The 18,338-nt window shown below is 36.7% G+C and overlaps 1 protein-coding gene across 2 annotated transcripts; it reads left to right on the forward strand.

Moving 5' to 3' along the window:
- The first annotated feature begins 3,818 nt into the window (after positions 1–3,818).
- On the forward strand, positions 3,819–11,620 carry LOC147558001 (uncharacterized). 2 transcript variants are annotated; one of them, XR_015234237.1, is made up of 4 exons: positions 3,819–4,430; positions 4,518–4,919; positions 6,053–6,785; positions 11,563–11,620. XR_015234237.1 is itself a non-coding variant. In XM_086659573.1 (3 exons), the coding sequence occupies exons 1-3, from the start codon at positions 4,119–4,121 to the stop codon at positions 6,707–6,709; spliced, it is 1,371 nt and encodes a 456-aa protein (XP_086515699.1). In that variant the 5' UTR covers positions 3,819–4,118; the 3' UTR covers positions 6,710–6,914. The 2 variants fall into 2 exon arrangements, 1 of the variants encoding a protein (XP_086515699.1); XM_086659573.1 differs by lacking the exon at positions 11,563–11,620 and having other exon boundaries at positions 6,053–6,914.
- The last annotated feature ends 6,718 nt before the right edge of the window (positions 11,621–18,338 follow it).

Genomic DNA, 18,338 nt, shown 5'->3' on the forward strand with positions numbered 1-18,338 from the left:
GTAGAGTAAGAAAGCTTAGAGAGAAATTCCACACCTTATTCTCTGCCCTAAGAGTGTTTATATAGAACCCTAATGAGAATCCACCTCCTTTTAGGTTTCCTAAAACACCCTTTAGAATAAGATTTAGGGAAATAGTCGAAAATAGCAACTATTGGTATTTTCTCAATTCCCTAAGGAGGAGGTGCCAAAACACCACGAAAATTGGCAGATATAATGTTTATTATATCATCAACTAACCCTCCAAAATTCAGCCCAATCCGAGTCCTAGAAGTACCCGAACCGGTCTAGGCCAAAAAACCCTGTTTTTGGCCTTTTTGTACTATCTTTGCCTAATTCCTTTTTAGGCCTATGAGATATGTTTATGGGACACTCCCATGATTATATCTCACTCCCACTAGTCATATCCTAGATCAATTTGTCACTCTTATGTGTAACCCGTTGTAGGATCCGATCGAAGTTAGCCGCGAATTACTTCGTAATTCGACGATCGTAGTTGGTCTCTAGCTACAACTCTACGATCCCTAAATCAATCGGACTTGATGATCTTCCACATCAATTGTCCTATCCGACAAATTGTTCGCATTGTCACCTTGGTCGAAGGACATCTCCTTCAACTCCTTCAAAGACTACATTAAATCTTATCATCTCCCCGTTCCAAACCGCTTATGTCCCCGGCAGACAGATCACCGACAACATTATCATGGGACAGGAACTCATTCACTCGTACAAGAAGATGACAGGTGCAACGGGTTTTGGCCTTAAGCTAGACATGTCTAAAGCATTCGATTGGATCGAATGAAAGTATCTTTTTGATATCATGAGAAAGCTAGGTTATGCGGAGCACTGGATTAATATGATTCATACTTGTACTGCTACCTCCTCAATGGCAGTTCTTATTAATGGTCGTCCAGGTAAATCTTTCTTCCCTACTAGAGGCATTAGGCAAGGTGATCCCCTTTCGCCGTTCCTCTTCACACTAGCCATGGAAGGCCTCAGCCGTAAATTAATGGATACCCAGGTTTTTGGGCTTCCCCACTAATCATGTTGATATGGAAATTCACCTTCTCTTTGCAGATGATTGTATTATTTTTGGCAGAAATACGTTAGACAATGTTCATAATCTGAAAAATATTCTGCAGGAATTCAGTGAATCTTCAGGGCAAATGATTAACTATACCAAATCCAATATCTTTTACTCGAAGAATTCACACCCTAAGTTCAAACGCATTATTATGCGAACCCTGAAAGTGAAATATGCGTCAACCTCGGAGAAATATCTGGGTTCTCAGCTCTTCATAGGAGCACAGAAGACTAAGGTTTTCAAAGACATACTAGATCAGATACAAAACAAGCTCAATAAATGGAATCATTGTTATCTTTCTCAAGCTGGTCGCACTGTGGTCATATCGGCCATAGCTGCAGCCGTACCCCGATATCAGATGCAGTGCTTTGCAATTCCCAAAGGAATTAGTAAAAGTATCAAGTCCGCTCAACGGAACTTCTGGTGGGGTAAGTCTAGAGGTTTGTGCCTCAAAGCCTGGTCACATATTTGTTTACCGAAGGACATGGGGGGTCTAGGTATCCATCTTCCAGAACTCGATAACAAGGCGCTGCTATCTAAGTTGGCCTGGAGGCTCAAGACTAACCCCGATGGTTTATGGGCCAAACTCCTCAAAGATAAGTATTTTCCTCACTCTAAAACCCCGGGACCAGCGAAACCACATCATTCGTGGATCTGGAAAAATATCAGGAAACACTATACATATATCGAAGAGCTCTCACAATGGGAGGTACAGTCAGGTAATGACATTAACATATGGGAAGATAATTGGATTCCTGATTTGGATAGAACGGTGAGGAATATCTATAACTCTAATCTTACCAAAGTTGCGCAGCTGATTACGAATAACAAATGGGATGGCGTCATCCTGAATGAAAATTTCGATACTGCCAGTCAAAACCTCATCAAAGCAACCCCGGTGAATACCGAAGGCAAAGATCACCTTAAATGGAAACTGTCAAAATCAGGCAAATTTACGGTATCCTCGTTATACAAGCACTTAAACACTACTATCATTAACCAAAACATTAACTCTCGAAACTGGAAGTTCATATGGTCAATCCCGGCTATCCCTCGGATTAAATTATTTATCTGGAAGATTTGTAACAAAGCTCTTCCAGTAAAAGAAAGAATAGGCAAGTATATAAACAACAACACTAGTTGCCCTAATTGCAATTTCACTGAATCTATTGAGCATGCTCTTTTACATTGTGCCATAGCGAAAAACATTTGGTTCCACTATAACATTATCTCTGAGAACATTAATTCCATTACGGATTGGATTTTCTCTTGGAAAGCTCACCCTGACGAGTGTCAAACAGCGGAGAATATACACTTTACAACCATAATTTGGATTATATGGAAAATAAGGTGCGATCACTGCTTTCAGCATGAGTTCAATGAACTCCCGAAAATAATTAAAATGATAGAAAACTTTCCGAAAACGAATAAAAAACCGGCAAAACACAAGCAAACTCCAATAGATAAATGAATCCTCCATCTAATGGCTTTATCAAGATAAATGTTGATGCTTCATTCACTAACATCTCATCCAATGTGGGCATTAGTATGATTTCTCACGATGGTAATGCAAAATTTATCCATGCTCAAGCTAAAACTTCTAGAGGAAGAAACAGTGAAGAATGCGAAGCCTTGGCTATCCTTTTAGGTATGGAAGGGGCCAAATCTCAGAATCATAAATCTATAATCATAGAAAGTGATAATTTCAATCTCATCAAACATCTTGGCAACAATCGTCACACCATTCACTGGCAATCTCTGATTCACGTCAGGAAGATCCGGGAAAGCAAATTAGAATTTGAGGAGGTTCAGTTCCACTACACCAAAAGAGCATCAAACTAAAATGCAGACAAGTTAGCTAAGTGGGTAAGGAAACGCAATAGAAGCAAAGCTTGGAACAATATTCCTTGTATTTTAATTGATAATTACTGTAATAACGTTTTGATTCATTAATATATTATGAGTTCAACAAAAAAAAACTTGTGTTAGTGTAAATGCCTTTATATATTTTCTGAGTTACATCATGTCTAACTAATTGATTTGTTTTGTCTTTCTAGGCCAAGATTTTTTGGTCATTTCTCAACCAAGGCACACCTAACGTTGAACCAGAGAATGTGAAAGAAGTCCGATCTATCCCAAGATTGACGCAATATGTTATTAGATCTGGTATGAATTTTAACAATCAGTTCAAAAGACGAGTAATCGAACTCTTACCTTTCATTGCTTGTATTCTTCATTACAAAATTGATAGTTAATAAGTTGAAATCTTGTTACCAAAGTTGAAGCCTTTGAAATCAATGGAGTTTAATCCAAGAAAATGTGAGGAAATCAATCAAGCCAACAAGAAGTATGAATCTCTTCTTTCGTTAATGAATATATTATGTTAATCAATTTGAGTTAGGTTTCCATCTCTTTTCCATTGAGTACGCCTTTAGGGGAGTGACGACATTTTTAACCCAATAAATTTTGAAATACTTTGGAAAAACAAGACGTATCTATCCTTATACTAAAAACACTGCTCTTCTTTTCTAATGCACTGCCTCTATTAAGTAATGATCTTCCTATAACAAAAACTAGAAATAACTAAGGGAAGAAAAAATAATATGGTTTGAGAAAGTTTATAGGGCTAGCTGGAAGCTTAGTTTGTACCTAATATTACAACTTAGTTTCTTTTGGAATCACAACAATTTTTGGTGAATGTTTGGTATAAACCGAATTTACGGTTCAATTTTCACTTGAATAATAAGGTAAACGAAGAGAGTGAGAGAAAGAGTAGGCGTGCAGACACGATGTCGAGAGAAACAGGCGGAGCACGTTACAATAGGGGGCAAGGGTCGGTCGGTAAAGTGCACTATAGAAGGTGGACCCATTCTTGAAAGAGAAAGAACGACTGACTCATAAAATTCCCTCCCCTCTTTATAGAAGAAAACAAGACTCATTTCTAGCTAACTTTTACTCACTTATGTTTAGTAGTGACAAGAGAAATTAAGGGTTTCCAAACTTTTCTCTCTCTCTCTCATCAAAACCCAACAAAAAAATGAGGAAGCTATGTCCTAACTATGATCGTGAAGATGGACTTGAAACTGTTCTTGAAGTTCCAATTCCAGAAGAAATGTTCACTACCTCAACAACAAAACCCAATGGTTCAAAATCATGGAAATCATGGATGAAAAATCAATTACTACTTGATAAATCATCAACTCAATCAATGACATCTCTTTTTGGTGGTAGAAATTCTGAACTTCAAATCTTACTTGGTGTTGTTGGTGCTCCATTAATTCCTCTTCCAATTATTTCTTCAAATCATTCTTCCATTAATCCAAATATCAAAGATTCCACCATGCCCATTGTGAGTAAACAAACCCATTTTTTCTTTCTCTAAATAGATTTCCCCCCTTCCTTTCTCTCTCTAAACAAACCCATTTTTTTTTTGCAGGAAAATTCAATGGCTAAGTACATAGTCCAACAGTATATAGCTGCAACAGGAGGAGAAAGTGCTTTAAATTCAATAGATAGTATGTATGCAATGGGGAAAGTGAAGATGATGGCTTCAGAATTTAGTTCAGGTGATAATGGTGGAAGAAATCAAATTCTTCATCATAAAAAGGGTGAGAAAGTGAAGAACCACCGCCACCACCACCACCACCAAGGGGACGGAGGAGAAGTGGGTGGTTTTGTTTTATGGCAAAAACGGCCGGATTTATGGAGTTTAGAATTGGTTTTATCTGGTTGTAAAATTAGTGCTGGTAGTGATGGTAAAGTTGCTTGGAGACAAACTCCTTGGCATCAATCTCATGCTTCTCGTGGTCCTCCTCGTCCTCTTCGTCGCTCCTTACAGGTTTTTACTTTCTCTCTCTAACTCTCAACACTTTCTCTCTCTAACTCTCAACACTTTCTCTCTCTAACTCTCAACACTCAGTCTCTGGTGTGTTTGTTTGCTTCCATGGGGATCTAAACAAAAACAAACATTTTGAACTTGAATCAATCCAGACATCCAAACAGAGTTCAAATCTAAATCTAAACGTTTTTGTAGCTGGATTTCAGTTTTCTTTCTTTTTCTTTTGGGAAAGTAAAGATTTAAAGAATCTAATTAATCTTTAAATCTGAACCGTTTTATTTTATGAGGTCATGGTTAATCTTAATATCTGACGGTTAGGTGGCTAAGCTTTTGGTTTTAGTCATTAAGAGAAGGTAATTAATTTAAGCTAATTAAAGTGTTTATGAATAAAAAGGAAAAGAAGGTAAAGGTATTGGGTAAATGATGAGATGATGGGCTTTAGTTGGTCCATCTAACTGGTCCCACTAATAATTAATGGGCTAAGATTGATTTGGTGAAAGATCCATCAAAATCGTCGTAAACAATACGTCTTCTTAAAAAAAAAATCTTAGGAATCTCTTTTTGAAACATAATCATTTCAAATTATGTTATCACTGTTTGTTTAGTTAGTCCCCAATCCTTTATAATTATGAGGTTTTGAGTTCAGATACCATTAATGGTTGTTTCTTCTTGTTTAGTATAGACGATTAGACGCCCCTCGTTTTTACTCACGGGCCTCTCTCACTCTTAGAGGCCCTACATATTGGGGCAGTCCGAGACACTCAAACTGGGTTTAATCCGTGCTGAGCTTGAACTACAGACTCAGGCCAGTTTGAGTGTCCTCTAACTCCCCCAATCCGTGGGTCTCGGACTGCTCAGTCCAAGAGTTCCAAGAGAAAGGTGGGTAAGAGGAAAAGGACGGGGCGCTTTTATAGGCACCCCTGTCATTTATCAGGAGTCAGTGGCTGGATCTGTAATTTGTTACTTGAAAAAAAAAGTTTGATATAATTTTGATGTTTTTTCTTTTACTTGGTTTATCTCTGAATAAGTTTGAATTCTTCGATGTATAGATACTTGTTGAATAACTTTTCTCTGTCCAAAAAGATTGGTTTCCGAGGATTATTTGTTAACTTGGGGTTAAAATATTGAAACAGGGTCTTGATCCCAAGCTGACAGCAAATCTATTTTCAAGTTCGATTTGTATTGGGGAAAAAACGATAAACGACGAAGACTGTTTTGTACTAAAGCTTGAAGCGAAACAAACAACGTTAACGGCTAGAAGCAGCAATAATGTAGAGATAATACGCCATACTGTTTGGGGATATTTCAGCCAAAAAACTGGTCTCATTGTTCAATTAGAAGACTCTCATCTCCTCAGAATCAAAAGTTCAGGTACTGATAAAAGTGTATATTGGGAAACCACCATGGAATCATTAATCCACGATTATCGTCATATTGATGGAATTAACATAGCTCATGGTGGTCGGACTAATGTATCGTTGTTCAGATTTGGGGAGAATTCAGAAAGTCATTCCAGAACAAGAATGGAAGAAGTTTGGACAATTGAAGAAGTTGATTTTAATATTAAAGGATTGTCCATGGATTGTTTTTTGCCTCCTGCTGACTTGAGAAAAGAACTTGAAGATGGTTTTGAAGTCGATTCTTCGAGAAATGTACGTGTAACGTTTAAAGATCGAACTGTTCCTGTTAGAAATGGTTTGTCGAAGATAGTAATGGATGATTCAGATTCGACAAACTCATCTAGTAATTCGACAATCGATGAAGAAGATGATGCAGAAGAATTTATGTAAAAACTATTAAGCTAATTTTGATATTTTGTATATATATCTGTTATTTCTTGGTAGAAATTAGATGCATGTAATTAGAGTATTATGATAAGTTACCCCAATGTCAAGTGGTTGGAGGCCATGGCTTCTTTTTTTAGGGGTCATTTTGTTCTATTTCCTTCACTTGTAATTGTCAGATAAATGTTCAGGGGAAATTTTTGCAGACTCAGAATTCTTGCTAAAGGTGTATTCAAGACTGGTGTTTTTTATTACTTCAAACCCATTCTTCTGAACCAAATAGACAAAAAAAATGAGATCGGCGGGACCTCAATGAAGAGGTTTCTTTCCGTGGATGACGCAGAGAAACAATGTCATGTCTAGTAGAGAACGTATGTAAACCCACAATTCTGCAATGAACGTAGGTAAACTCAGAGACAATGTCTTTGGGAAGTTTTCTTCTTTCTCTGTTTGTCGCAAATAACCTGAACATATTGACTTGTGTTTGACAAGTTCGTCGTTTACTATCACTTTCCTTCAAGGGATTAGCGTTGGAGTCCCCCGTACTGAGAATTGCAGTGGAAACAAGGGCCTTAATTTTGCCCATATTATGCTTTACTTCATGATGCATAGAACCTTGCAGATGACCAGGCTTATTAAGTTTAAGCTTGTCCCCTGGCCTGAAACTTTCGCCTGCTAGGGGCAATCTTGCTTCTCTTGGGAGGCAATTCCTCTTTATGTTTCTGTAATCTGTGGTTACCTGAAAACCTGTCAGGTTCCATCACTCTGCATTGCCTGTATCTACGTTAATGTTAAGTTAAACATAGGACATACATCTCAATAGTCCAACTTCATAACTAAGAGCAACTCCAATGGGAGTCGGCTGAGGCCAAAAATTAGCCGACGACTCCCAAAATTCGAATTTTGGGCCTCAGCCCGCTGCTCCAGTGGAGGTGAACTCTTGGGGTTGAGCTGAGGGTCAGCCCCAAGAGCTGCCTTCAGTCGACCCAAAGCTTTAAGTCGACTGAAGGCACTTACATGACCGTCGGAGACTCCGCAGTGCCGCAGTGGTCATGTTTGAGACCAAATCAAATCAAATCAAACTGCCAGAACTTTTTTTCTTTTTCATTTTAAAATGTTAATAGTTTTTTTTTTGTTTTTTCAAAAATCCAAAAGTTTTTGTTTTTTGAATCTAATAAGTTTTTTTATTTGAAAATCTAATTAGTTTATTTCAAATCTAATTAGTTTTTGTTTAAAAAAACTTATTTCAGAAATAGTTTACACACGCGTTTCGCTTAAAATTTTGAGTTGAAAATGTGTATTTTTTTAAGCCTAAGTCAGGCTCACATTGGAGTTTGTCTAACGACTCTCTATGAATTTCAATTTAAGGTCTATGCTTGATAGAGAAGGGGATTACATGCTTGTTGCAGGCATAATAATTCATTTCTTTATACAGAATGCAAATAAATGTCTGTTAGAAGAAATAAATGAATTTATGACTAAACTAATGAAAGAGAAACGGGCAAAAGCTAACAAGGTTTTATAATTTCGATGTGTTTATGTAATGCACCTATCAAATTTGTGGATGTATTTAGCAGCATCAATTAAAAACCCTATCTAAAACCCTATGCCCCCACTTCCTAATTGTTGGTTTCTGTGTACCGATTCAACGAGTTGACTCAACGAGTCTCTAACCGGATCACTGGTGAAACTGGTTACTACTTTGATTTTATTTGTAAATTAATCAAAAACACTTTCTTTCCAAATTAATGGAGAAAAACTAAGGAATAAAACAACTCAATATCTTTCGTATTTCTAACCGATAATGTCTGTTATCCAGAACAGATGATTCGTAGTCGAATCTCACTATCGATTTAAGATCGGAAAGAGGAATTGTATCCTTCTGTGTTTACTGATTAATTACTTTAAAAAATCAACACACTTCTGATTTGGAAAATCAGAATGTCTTTGATTAAGAAATCATATAGACTAAAAAGAAAAAGAAAAATCGGAAGATAAGAAGAAGAATAATTTTTTAATCGAGGCGAGGTATTCCTCTTTCCTTAAGACAATTGACGCCCTGTATAGTACCAAACAGTTACCGGCGTTTGTCTCCCAAGATACAACGTTTACCTTTCGATTCAATGGTACTTCGAATAAAAAAACAGTCGAACTTGAAAGTATACTAACCTTTGACTTATGCAAATGGACCAAACTTCTTGCTTATGAAACTCCTTGAAAATTCTGCTAAATATTTATCTTGACTCTCTAATATGATCTTCTAACAATGCTTGATGCTCTTGAAAAAACGGATTGAAATTTGGAGTTGATTTGGGTCCTATAAATAGGTTTCGAATAGATGCATTCATAAGGGACACTTCTGTTGGGTTTTAGGGACACATCTGTTGGAAGAAAGAGGTGACGCATCACTTAGTTCCAACAGTTATTATCGGTTGAGATTAGTGCCGTCAGATCGCGCTCAAAATCTCGAGAGGAACGCCCTCCGTTAGATCTAGGGACTTATATCGAAACTAGCCCACAATCTAAAGGAGATGAGCCGTTGGATTGAGGTTCGGGAGATGTCCCACTCCGTACCCGACAAGGGTTTAACCAGATCCGTTGGATCTTGCGCATCTGCGCGGAGAGAACGCCAACCGTCAGATCTGGACGTGTTCCCTTTGCGAGAATGGCCCCCAGACAAACTTTTCCGTATTGCCTTTTGGTCCCTAACTTAACCATTTTCCGTCCAAACTTCAGACTTGAATATCTCATTCATCCGGAATCGGATTTGACTGATTCTTGAGTCTAAACTTAAGAGCTCGACGAGACGAACGTAATGGCGTGCTTCGTTTCGGAGTTTGACGACTTTAACCGATCCAAAATCGGCTCCGATTCCAACACTAATTCATTTTCTTTCGCTCTCTCTCCTTGGGCTGCGGGAGTGAGTCATCAAAGGAGGGAAATTGTGAGAGTTCTAGAGAGAGAAAGCTAGGGCAAAGAGAAGAAGAAGGAGGGATAAAAACTTGACGATTTTCTTCGTTGTTCTTCTCGTGAGATTCGATTTGCTTTGGATTTGAGGTACGTTTCTACTTCTTCATGGCTTTAATAGCCATTTTCATAGAAAAATCAAGGGATTAGATAGTATGAACCCAAAATCCACATAATTTAAACTAGGATTAGGGTTTATAACATAGATACCCGATAGGTCACATTCGACTAAATACTTTATAAAATCAGCAAGTATATCGCTTTGGATCATAATTAGAGGTTTATTTATGGTAGAAAATTATGTTTAATATATGAAACTACCCAAACTTTGATAAAATATATGTTATATACTATACTCATACTGATTCATATTTACATGGTATTTAGAGAATTCAACAACTATATACATTGGTAAATCACTATATAACATGCTTAATGTGTATGACTTTCACAACTAGACCCCTCTTGCTAGTTAACATGACTTAGGGTATAAATATACGCATTTTGATGTTTAAAATTCAACAAAGACATGAAGATTATTCAGTGATATTTTGGTTACACTATGCATGATTTATTTGACGATTCCTGTTAAACGATTGATTTGATTATATGTTATTGTAGAGCATGAAAATTATGCGGTATGATATGATTTGTATGTGTGACGTGGTGAGTTGGTGGAAAGTTGATGAGTTTGGTGGTTGGTTCGACCCTCTCTACGGAGTGCTAGTTTTCATGGAGACCGACGTGGAAATCTGGACTTGTCACTACAAAAAGGAAGCCTTTTTATGACGGCCCAAAACCGTCGAAAATAGAGGAAAATTCTTCAGAAAATGATTTTTATGACAAGAAGAGGTTGTCGTAAAGTGGTCGTAAAAAGGGCGAAGCAAATACCTTTTCCGACGACTGGGTTCGTCGGAAACAATACAGTTTCAACTGCCCACCTTGAACAGGCCGTCGCAAAAATCCTATTCAAAATAACCAAAATCTACTACTTCCAACGGCTTCTTCCGTCGGAAAAAATTTATGATTGAAGAAAAAAATGTTTTTCCCTGTTTTCCGGTGCTACTGCAGCAGCATCATTATCAGTTACACAATTGACATTATAGACCTGCTGACAATATAAAAATCAAACATTCTAACCAGACATTCACAAGAATAACAAATTGAATATTTCATTAACAAAGTCATATACATGCAAACTAACGAAGTCAAAAGCCAATAATGCAAACAATACTTTTAGTACCACATGTGGCGTTACAAAGTGGTATCAGAGCTTTAGGTTCATAAATCTCAGGGTTGTGTTTGGGGTATATATAGTTAGAAGTAGTAGTGGCACTTTAGTCCTTTGGGGTTTTGTGTGATGGTTGATTTAGTTTTCCTTTCCTGTTCTTTTCTTCGTTAGATTCGGGGACGGAGGAGGAGCTATTGGTAGGGGACACCATAGTGCACGCATCCGAGGTCGAATGCAAACAGTGGGGGGTTGGTTGAGGAGTCTCCGTTGAGGAAAGAGGATCAATATGAACTATGGCTGCAACAACGCAAACTGAGAATAATACGACTCCAATTCAAAATGTGAATGGAAGGGCGACGATGACCATTGACGCAGCTGCATTGCAAGATTTAGTTAACATTGCAACAGAGGCTAGAATGAGGGAACAACTGAAATGCAGAATCTATCATGAGAAATGGGAGGTCATGTGGTGAATTAAAGACCACCGATTGAAATGACTTGGGTGCAGTACTATCACCATTTCAAAAAGATGGAGCTACGTGTAATTGATGGAGCCGCAGGACTATAGGGGCACGTGGATGGTGCCAGAAGATGTATAAGATTTTAGAAAATCTCGGATGCTCAGAGCTTTATAAGCAGATAATTAGATGCATGTAATTAGAGTATTATGATAAGTTACCCAAATGTCAAGTGGTTGAAGGCTAAGGCTTCTTTTTTTAGGGGTCATTCTATTCAATTTCCTTCCCTTGTAATTGTTTGGTAAATTAAATGTTCAAGGAGAATATTTGCAGACTCGGAATTCTTGCTAAAGGTGTATTGAACACTCAAGTGGTGTTTTTTTATTCATTGTTCGAACCCACCCTTTTGAACCAAGTAAACAGAAAAAAAAGATCATGTGGGATCTCAATGAAGAACTTCTTTCCTTTGATCAGGCAGAGAAACAATGTCATGTCCAGTAGAGAACGTAGGTAAACCCACAATTCTGCAATAAACTTTTTTTCATTGTACTTCCATTTATCTACGGGATGTCGTTCAAAGACTCCTAAATTCAAGCACTTCTTTTGGAAGTTTTCTTCTTTCTTTATTTGTCGCAAATAACCTGGAAATATAGACATGCGCTTGACAAGTTCTTCGTTTATATCTACGTTTTCATGGATCAAGAGCCTTAACATTTATTTGATAGCCCACGATAGTAGCTTGCCTGATGGGCCTAAAAGGTACACCTAAAAGGTCTCCACCCGCAAGTATACGGGCATCAAGTAATAAAATCCGGTAAGACCGGGATCGATCCTCAGAGACTAAGTCAAACCTATTCTAAAACTTAGAACTAACACGTTTTCTTTGAAAATTGGTTTTTGGTGATAAAATACTAAAATAACGAAAACAAATAGTAACGGTAAACGGATCAATGGGGGAGAGGACCTAGGGTTTCGAATCCGCCTAATCATGGTAAAATAAAATCTTAATCATCAATGGCACTACAAATTAGATTTCTCGAATGATGATAAGTGAACTAATGACATACAACTAATAAGCATCGACCATAAAAGAATCTAATCTAATGATGGTGGATCAAATCGGATGCACAACCATGAAAACTATATCATAATAAGATCGACTACATATATCACATCAAAAATTTCTAACTATTGCCTATCAACTTTATATAGTATCAATCATAAAAGAACCTAATCTAATAATGATGGATCAAGTTAGAAGCATAAACAATGAAAGATAGATCAATACGATTATGATAGAAGCACATTAAGATCGTCAAGATGAAAAAGTTTTATACTAAACATAAAGGTTTCATCTAACCCTAGATTAGAGACGGTTAGCTATCCATGAAAACGAGATTAAAATTAGTAGTATGAATGATAAGAGAGAAAGTTCGAAGAAGGACTAAAATTTTCTCACTGATTTTTCTATGGCAGCCAAACACTCCCCTAGAGAAAATAATTTTCCAACAACAGAGGAAAATTATTTTCCAACAATGTTGGAAAGCCAAACCGGGTCTTCTTCTTCAATAGCAGAATCCCTCTCTACTGTTTTGTTCTTCTAATTCTATTTTTTTAATTCAGAAGATCAACCACCAAATAAATCGAAGATAAATGTTATATAAGATTAAAAATTGAAGAAAAACAATTCTCTCTCTGTTTACAAATCACTCTTTGAATCTCTAATAAAATCTCTCTCTCTTTTCTGTTCTATTCTTACTTTCTCTCACAAAAATAATAACAAAGAAAAGAAAGATAAGAAGATGATGATGCTCTGGTTTTTCTTTCGTTCTCCCTCTATTTAGTGTACTCTGTTCTTCTTCCTCTCTCTAGATTTCTTCTTGAAGCTCAGAGAAGATGAAGAAGAACGGAGCTTTTCAGGTACTGTTTTAGCTTAAGGGAAGATGTTTTTCCACCTATGTTTCTCCCCTGTTTTATAGAGTGAAGAAGAAACCGAACCAGTCCCTCTCTCTCTCTCTCTCTCTCTCTCTCTCTCATAAACGTTGTTGTTATATCCCAAATCTTTCTCCCATTCTCTGAAATGTTAATCTATTTTATGCTCTATTGACACCTTCTGTGATCAGTCCATAAAACTTTCCATCTCTCAGTAAATCCCCTCTCTAAATCAATCCAAATCACAACTCTTCTTCCATTTCTATTCTAGCCGAGATAAAGAGAATATCCGCCCTCTCTCTCAATATCTCATTCTAAAACTTTCTGTCAATGCTACTTGATAGAGAAGGGAACAAAAAAAGCTTCACTCACTTAAAATGTCATATAAGAGTTTCTATCAATCAAATCAGAGATAATCTCTGTCCTTCTCGGTTTCAATCTTGTTCCCTGTTAAAACCTCAATCTTCCTCTACTATAAAAATCTCATTTCCAATATATCATAAGATCAGAAGATCTCTCCTTCCTTCTTCAGCTCACGAATCTATTATCTTCACCAAAAAGAAAAGTCACGACCAATCTCTTTCCATCTCTGGTTTATTCTATCTCCAGCAAAATAAACTCTCAATCGAATCAATCTCTCTCCCTTTCTTTCCTTTTCTAAAACAGAGCCCGGTCTCTTTCTCTCTCCATGTTCTCTGTACCAATTTCAAAAATTCAAAAGAAACTTTTCGAGTTACTTTAGGATAAAAGGGAAAGAGCGAAATCAGCATGGGTTGTTTGTCGAATGATAGCATGCTTCGCGGGGCACCGTAGGAGTTGCACCGACCCTCTAGAATGCGCTACACGTAGGCTTCACTTTTGTTGTCGGTCAGATCTTGTTGTACTACGGTGCTGTCCAGCCTTGCGTTACACATAATCATTACTTGGAGAGTATTGCGTGCCCACCAGTCTACCGAAAACTTCAAGTAACCGTCAGATTGCATGCCACGTGTCAGCTAATTGATTTGGTCAACAATCTTTAAATCCAATATTTGACTTAGCGTAACTTTCCCATTTGGACTCCGATTTGACTTCTATTTTCGTCGTCGAGTTCATCTAGGGCTCTACTTCTCATCCAAATATAGATCATGGACAAATCACCAGACTCAAATAAATGACCAAAATGGCCCTCGTGTGTCTTTATCCCATTTTTATCTGTTTTTCGCGCTCAATTTCGTAAAAGACATCTGGACAAGAGAAACAAGTAATTTATCAGAGTAACTGCTCGAAATGGACTAACTAACCCAAGTTAAAAGAATCAGATGGGACATTTTCATGTCTCATCACTGCCAAAATCTTGTCACTTAATCGTTGGTGTTAAGTTACTCATAGGACAAACATCTTAATAGTCCAACTTCAGAACTAATGACTTTAGTCTAACTTCAGAACTAATGGCTTTCCATGAATTCCAATTTAAGGTCTATGCTTGATAGAGATGGGGACCTCATGCTTGTTGAGGCCTAACACTTTATTCCTTAGTACAAAATGCAAACAAATGACTGTCAGAAGAAATAGATGAATTTATGACTTATCTAATGAAAGATAGACGGGCAACAACTAACAAGGTTTTCTAATTTCAATGTGTTTATGACTTATGTTTGGGGAGAAATATATCAATTCAGAACAAATGAGTTCAAAATCAATTAGAAGCATTAACACTTTAACAGACTTCATTATTATTTTTGTAAAATCTCTTAACAGGGAAGAGAAGGTGAATATCATATGGAATAAAAAACATGAATTCAGGTATTGTTGTTCAATTATTGATTATTTCCATGTTAATTGGATTAGGTCAAAACAAGGTTTATGATGAAGACAAATTCAGAATCAAATGCCATAAAATAAACCAGAAATCTCACAGATCGTAGAAAATTATCAGAACGACTAGTTAATTAACAATTGTAATTAGAAGAATTAAAACGAATTCGTTCAAAGATACTTAACAAACTAAACTAAGTAGTAGGAGATGACTTCTATTAACTAAACCTCGTCGATCTAAAAGAAGACCCATTCTCCACTCCATTAATGTAATAAAAATCCCACACGATCCATCTCTCGGATTAAGAGAAAACTCCCAACGCTATAGACTGGTTGGTTGCATTGATCAAATGGGATTTCAGTAAGTTAACAGAGTAAGAGAATGGTTTAAGAAACCCTCAATGGAGGCTAGGGTTTCATATGGATCAAATGAGATTTCAGTAGGTTATTAAAGGAGTAAGGGAAGGGTTGAAGAAACCTTCAATGGGACCTCAGTGTACATAAGTATAACTTTAAAGCTAAAGAGAATGGTTGAAAAAAAACGAAAATGACACCCCAAAGTGACACACCGCCACAACCTCTGCAATCCATCTGCTAACCCTGTCAATGCGCACAAATGATTCTAACCAAACTAATAAAGAAGTACCTGCAAACTAAGATTTGATAGGGGGTCAGTAACTCACCGACACGAGTTAAACTGGTAGAGAAATCCTAAACTAAAAGTACGATAAAAACCTTTTCGCAAGTAAAACATGTACACAGTTAAATATATATATATATATATATATATATATATATATATATATATATATATATATATATTAGATATTACTCCTAATACTAGCATATGATAGCAGACTTAACTGCTCACCCATGGTATGCTCTTAATTAACAGAGAGTTGCGCATAGAACTCTATAGTACTTTGACTAGTATTGTCTCATACCAACACTAACCAAGGTACTAGCATTCTCTCGAGAAAGTGTTGAAGAGGAAGATGAAGAAAAGTAACTGTTCATTTCATTGCAACCCATATTCCATGGCATTAAAACGCCCATTAATTTTTGCATGAAGTGTGGAGTGGATACAATCATAATCTGTGATGAAACCAGAAGAGATAGTAGTAACACTCATGAAACAAATCTAACGGTGCAGATGATGAAGCATGTGAACGTTTTCCTTCTCGGGCAACCCGGATTTGACGCGTTCTTTTCTTTCTTGCACGAATTTTAATTTTTTAGGTAGGTTATAGATATGAAGGTCAATATTAAAGAAAAACTAAACGAACGACTGAATTTGTCCTAGTCGGCACTCAAAATTAAATATCCAATGGAAAATATTTGATTTGTAACGAAAACTCTTTATCTCTACATCAAATTTCTTACTCAAATCTTTTGCTTTGGATTGATTCAATGCCTCAGATTGGTCAATGTATTTGATTAACGACTTAGATTAGCCAATAGAATAGTTATAACCAATTAAACATCCAATGTCATTAGCAATAAATTAGAGTTACGTAAGGAAGACCATGATTTATCATGGTACAAACGAATGGCCAAGATTTATCATGGGTTTGTCCCTTTCAACACTCTTCAACCCGTTTTATTATATAGATCTTATTATTTGTAGGTTGGTACAAAACCATCAGAAAATATTTCATTGTCTTCTTCAATTAACAAATGTGATACTCTGTTATAACTTATAAATGTTATTTTAACCATTTATAGTCAGATTTTACTCGTGAATTCGTTTTGGACTATTTTAGTGCCATCAATTCCGTCCCGGGAAGGGTTAAAACCGCCCTATAGTGTTGTTACCGGCGCTTTATTTCTACATGTTTAGTAATTTTACTATGTGCTGACCGTCAATAACAATAATAAACTGCGCCTTTAGCATTACCCTTCCGTCCGATCTGATATACCTGGATCTTCTTTTGATGTGGTCATTGACAAGGTCAATTTTCCTCAACGACGGAGCTGAAATAGGAAAAACTTTTTTTATACAACACCTTGCTTGAACCTGTCAGAATTGTGGTCATATAGTTATCACTGTTCCATCATTTCGTATTTCTTAATTATTGTTATCCGACGGGAAAACCGGTCATTCCACCTTTCGTATTCCTGTTAATGTGTACGAGGACTCTTTTTGCAATATAAAAAGCAATCACCACTTGTAGAACTATTTCGAGCTTCAAAGTTGATTATATGGGATGAGGTACCAATGTGACACCGATATTGTGTCGAAGTTGTGGATCGTACACTTCAAGACATCCCCGTGATAACACAAAACCTTTTGGTGGGTTATCAGTGATTATAGGTGGTAATTTTCGGCAGATACTACCCTTTATAGTTTTATACCTAAGGGGGTACAAGAACAAATTATTGGAGCATCATTGAGGTGATCATATCTATGGCCGCAAATTAACGTCCTAGCTCTTTCGGAAAACATGCGACTGCAGTCAGATACCTCTTATACTCTTTAATTTCGTATTCTTCAAAATGAGGTAAGCATTTTTCTCAATATTGTTTATCTTTTGCAATTGATAATAAATTGACAACTTTAACTACACATCAATCTTAGTTTCTAATAAATATATTATATCTTATTCTTTGTAGGTTGGTACAAAACCATCAGAAAATATTCATTGTCGTCTTCAATTAATAGATGTGATACTCTGTTACAACTTATAAATGTTATTTTAACCATTCGTAGCCAGGTTTTACTCGTGATTTCATTTTAGACTCTATTTTAGTGCCAACACTTCCGTCTGGGGAAGGGTTAAAACCGCCCTATAGTGCGCCTTTAGCACTAGCCTTCTGCTTGATCTGATATCTCGGATCTTCACTATATGTGGTCATTGACAAAATCAATTTTTAGCCGCTGAAATCTTTGCCTAAAGAGGGGATTGAATCACTTTCTGAGATGACGACGATTTATTAATTAAGTAGAACAAAGGGGATTTCTTTTAATCTTTTGTAGAACGAGGGTGTAACCTGTGCTCGGAGGATACAAAGAGTTCTACAATCTCAACTGTTGGAGATAAGTTCCGGAGGTGTACTCTTAGCTATTAAATATAAGTTTGGGAGATGTAAGCTCAACCTTGGAGATGAAGGCATCTTCATCCCTTATTATACAGATATGGGTTGCTTTCAATTTGGCCCCCCAATTTTTGACCTATTGGAAAATTTAGCATTCATGTTTGTCTAACATTTGGATTTTGCTCTCAAGACTATGAATTTGTTAGTCAAAATA

Source organism: Eschscholzia californica, unplaced genomic scaffold (genome assembly GCF_041429995.1).
Source record: "Eschscholzia californica isolate CP2 unplaced genomic scaffold, dmEscCali1.0.p SCAF_2, whole genome shotgun sequence".
NCBI classification, from domain to species: domain Eukaryota; kingdom Viridiplantae; phylum Streptophyta; class Magnoliopsida; order Ranunculales; family Papaveraceae; genus Eschscholzia; species Eschscholzia californica.

Bases quoted from the DNA above. Each gene is read 5' to 3' on its own strand.
- LOC147558001 (XM_086659573.1), top strand. From the start codon at position 4,119: ATGAGGAAGCTATGTCCTAACTATGATCGTGAAGATGGACTTGAAACT. The intron at 4,431-4,517 runs GTGAGTAAACAA...TTTTTTTTGCAG, and splicing joins AAGATTCCACCATGCCCATT to GAAAATTCAATGGCTAAGTA. The intron at 4,920-6,052 runs GTTTTTACTTTC...ATATTGAAACAG, and splicing joins CTCTTCGTCGCTCCTTACAG to GGTCTTGATCCCAAGCTGAC.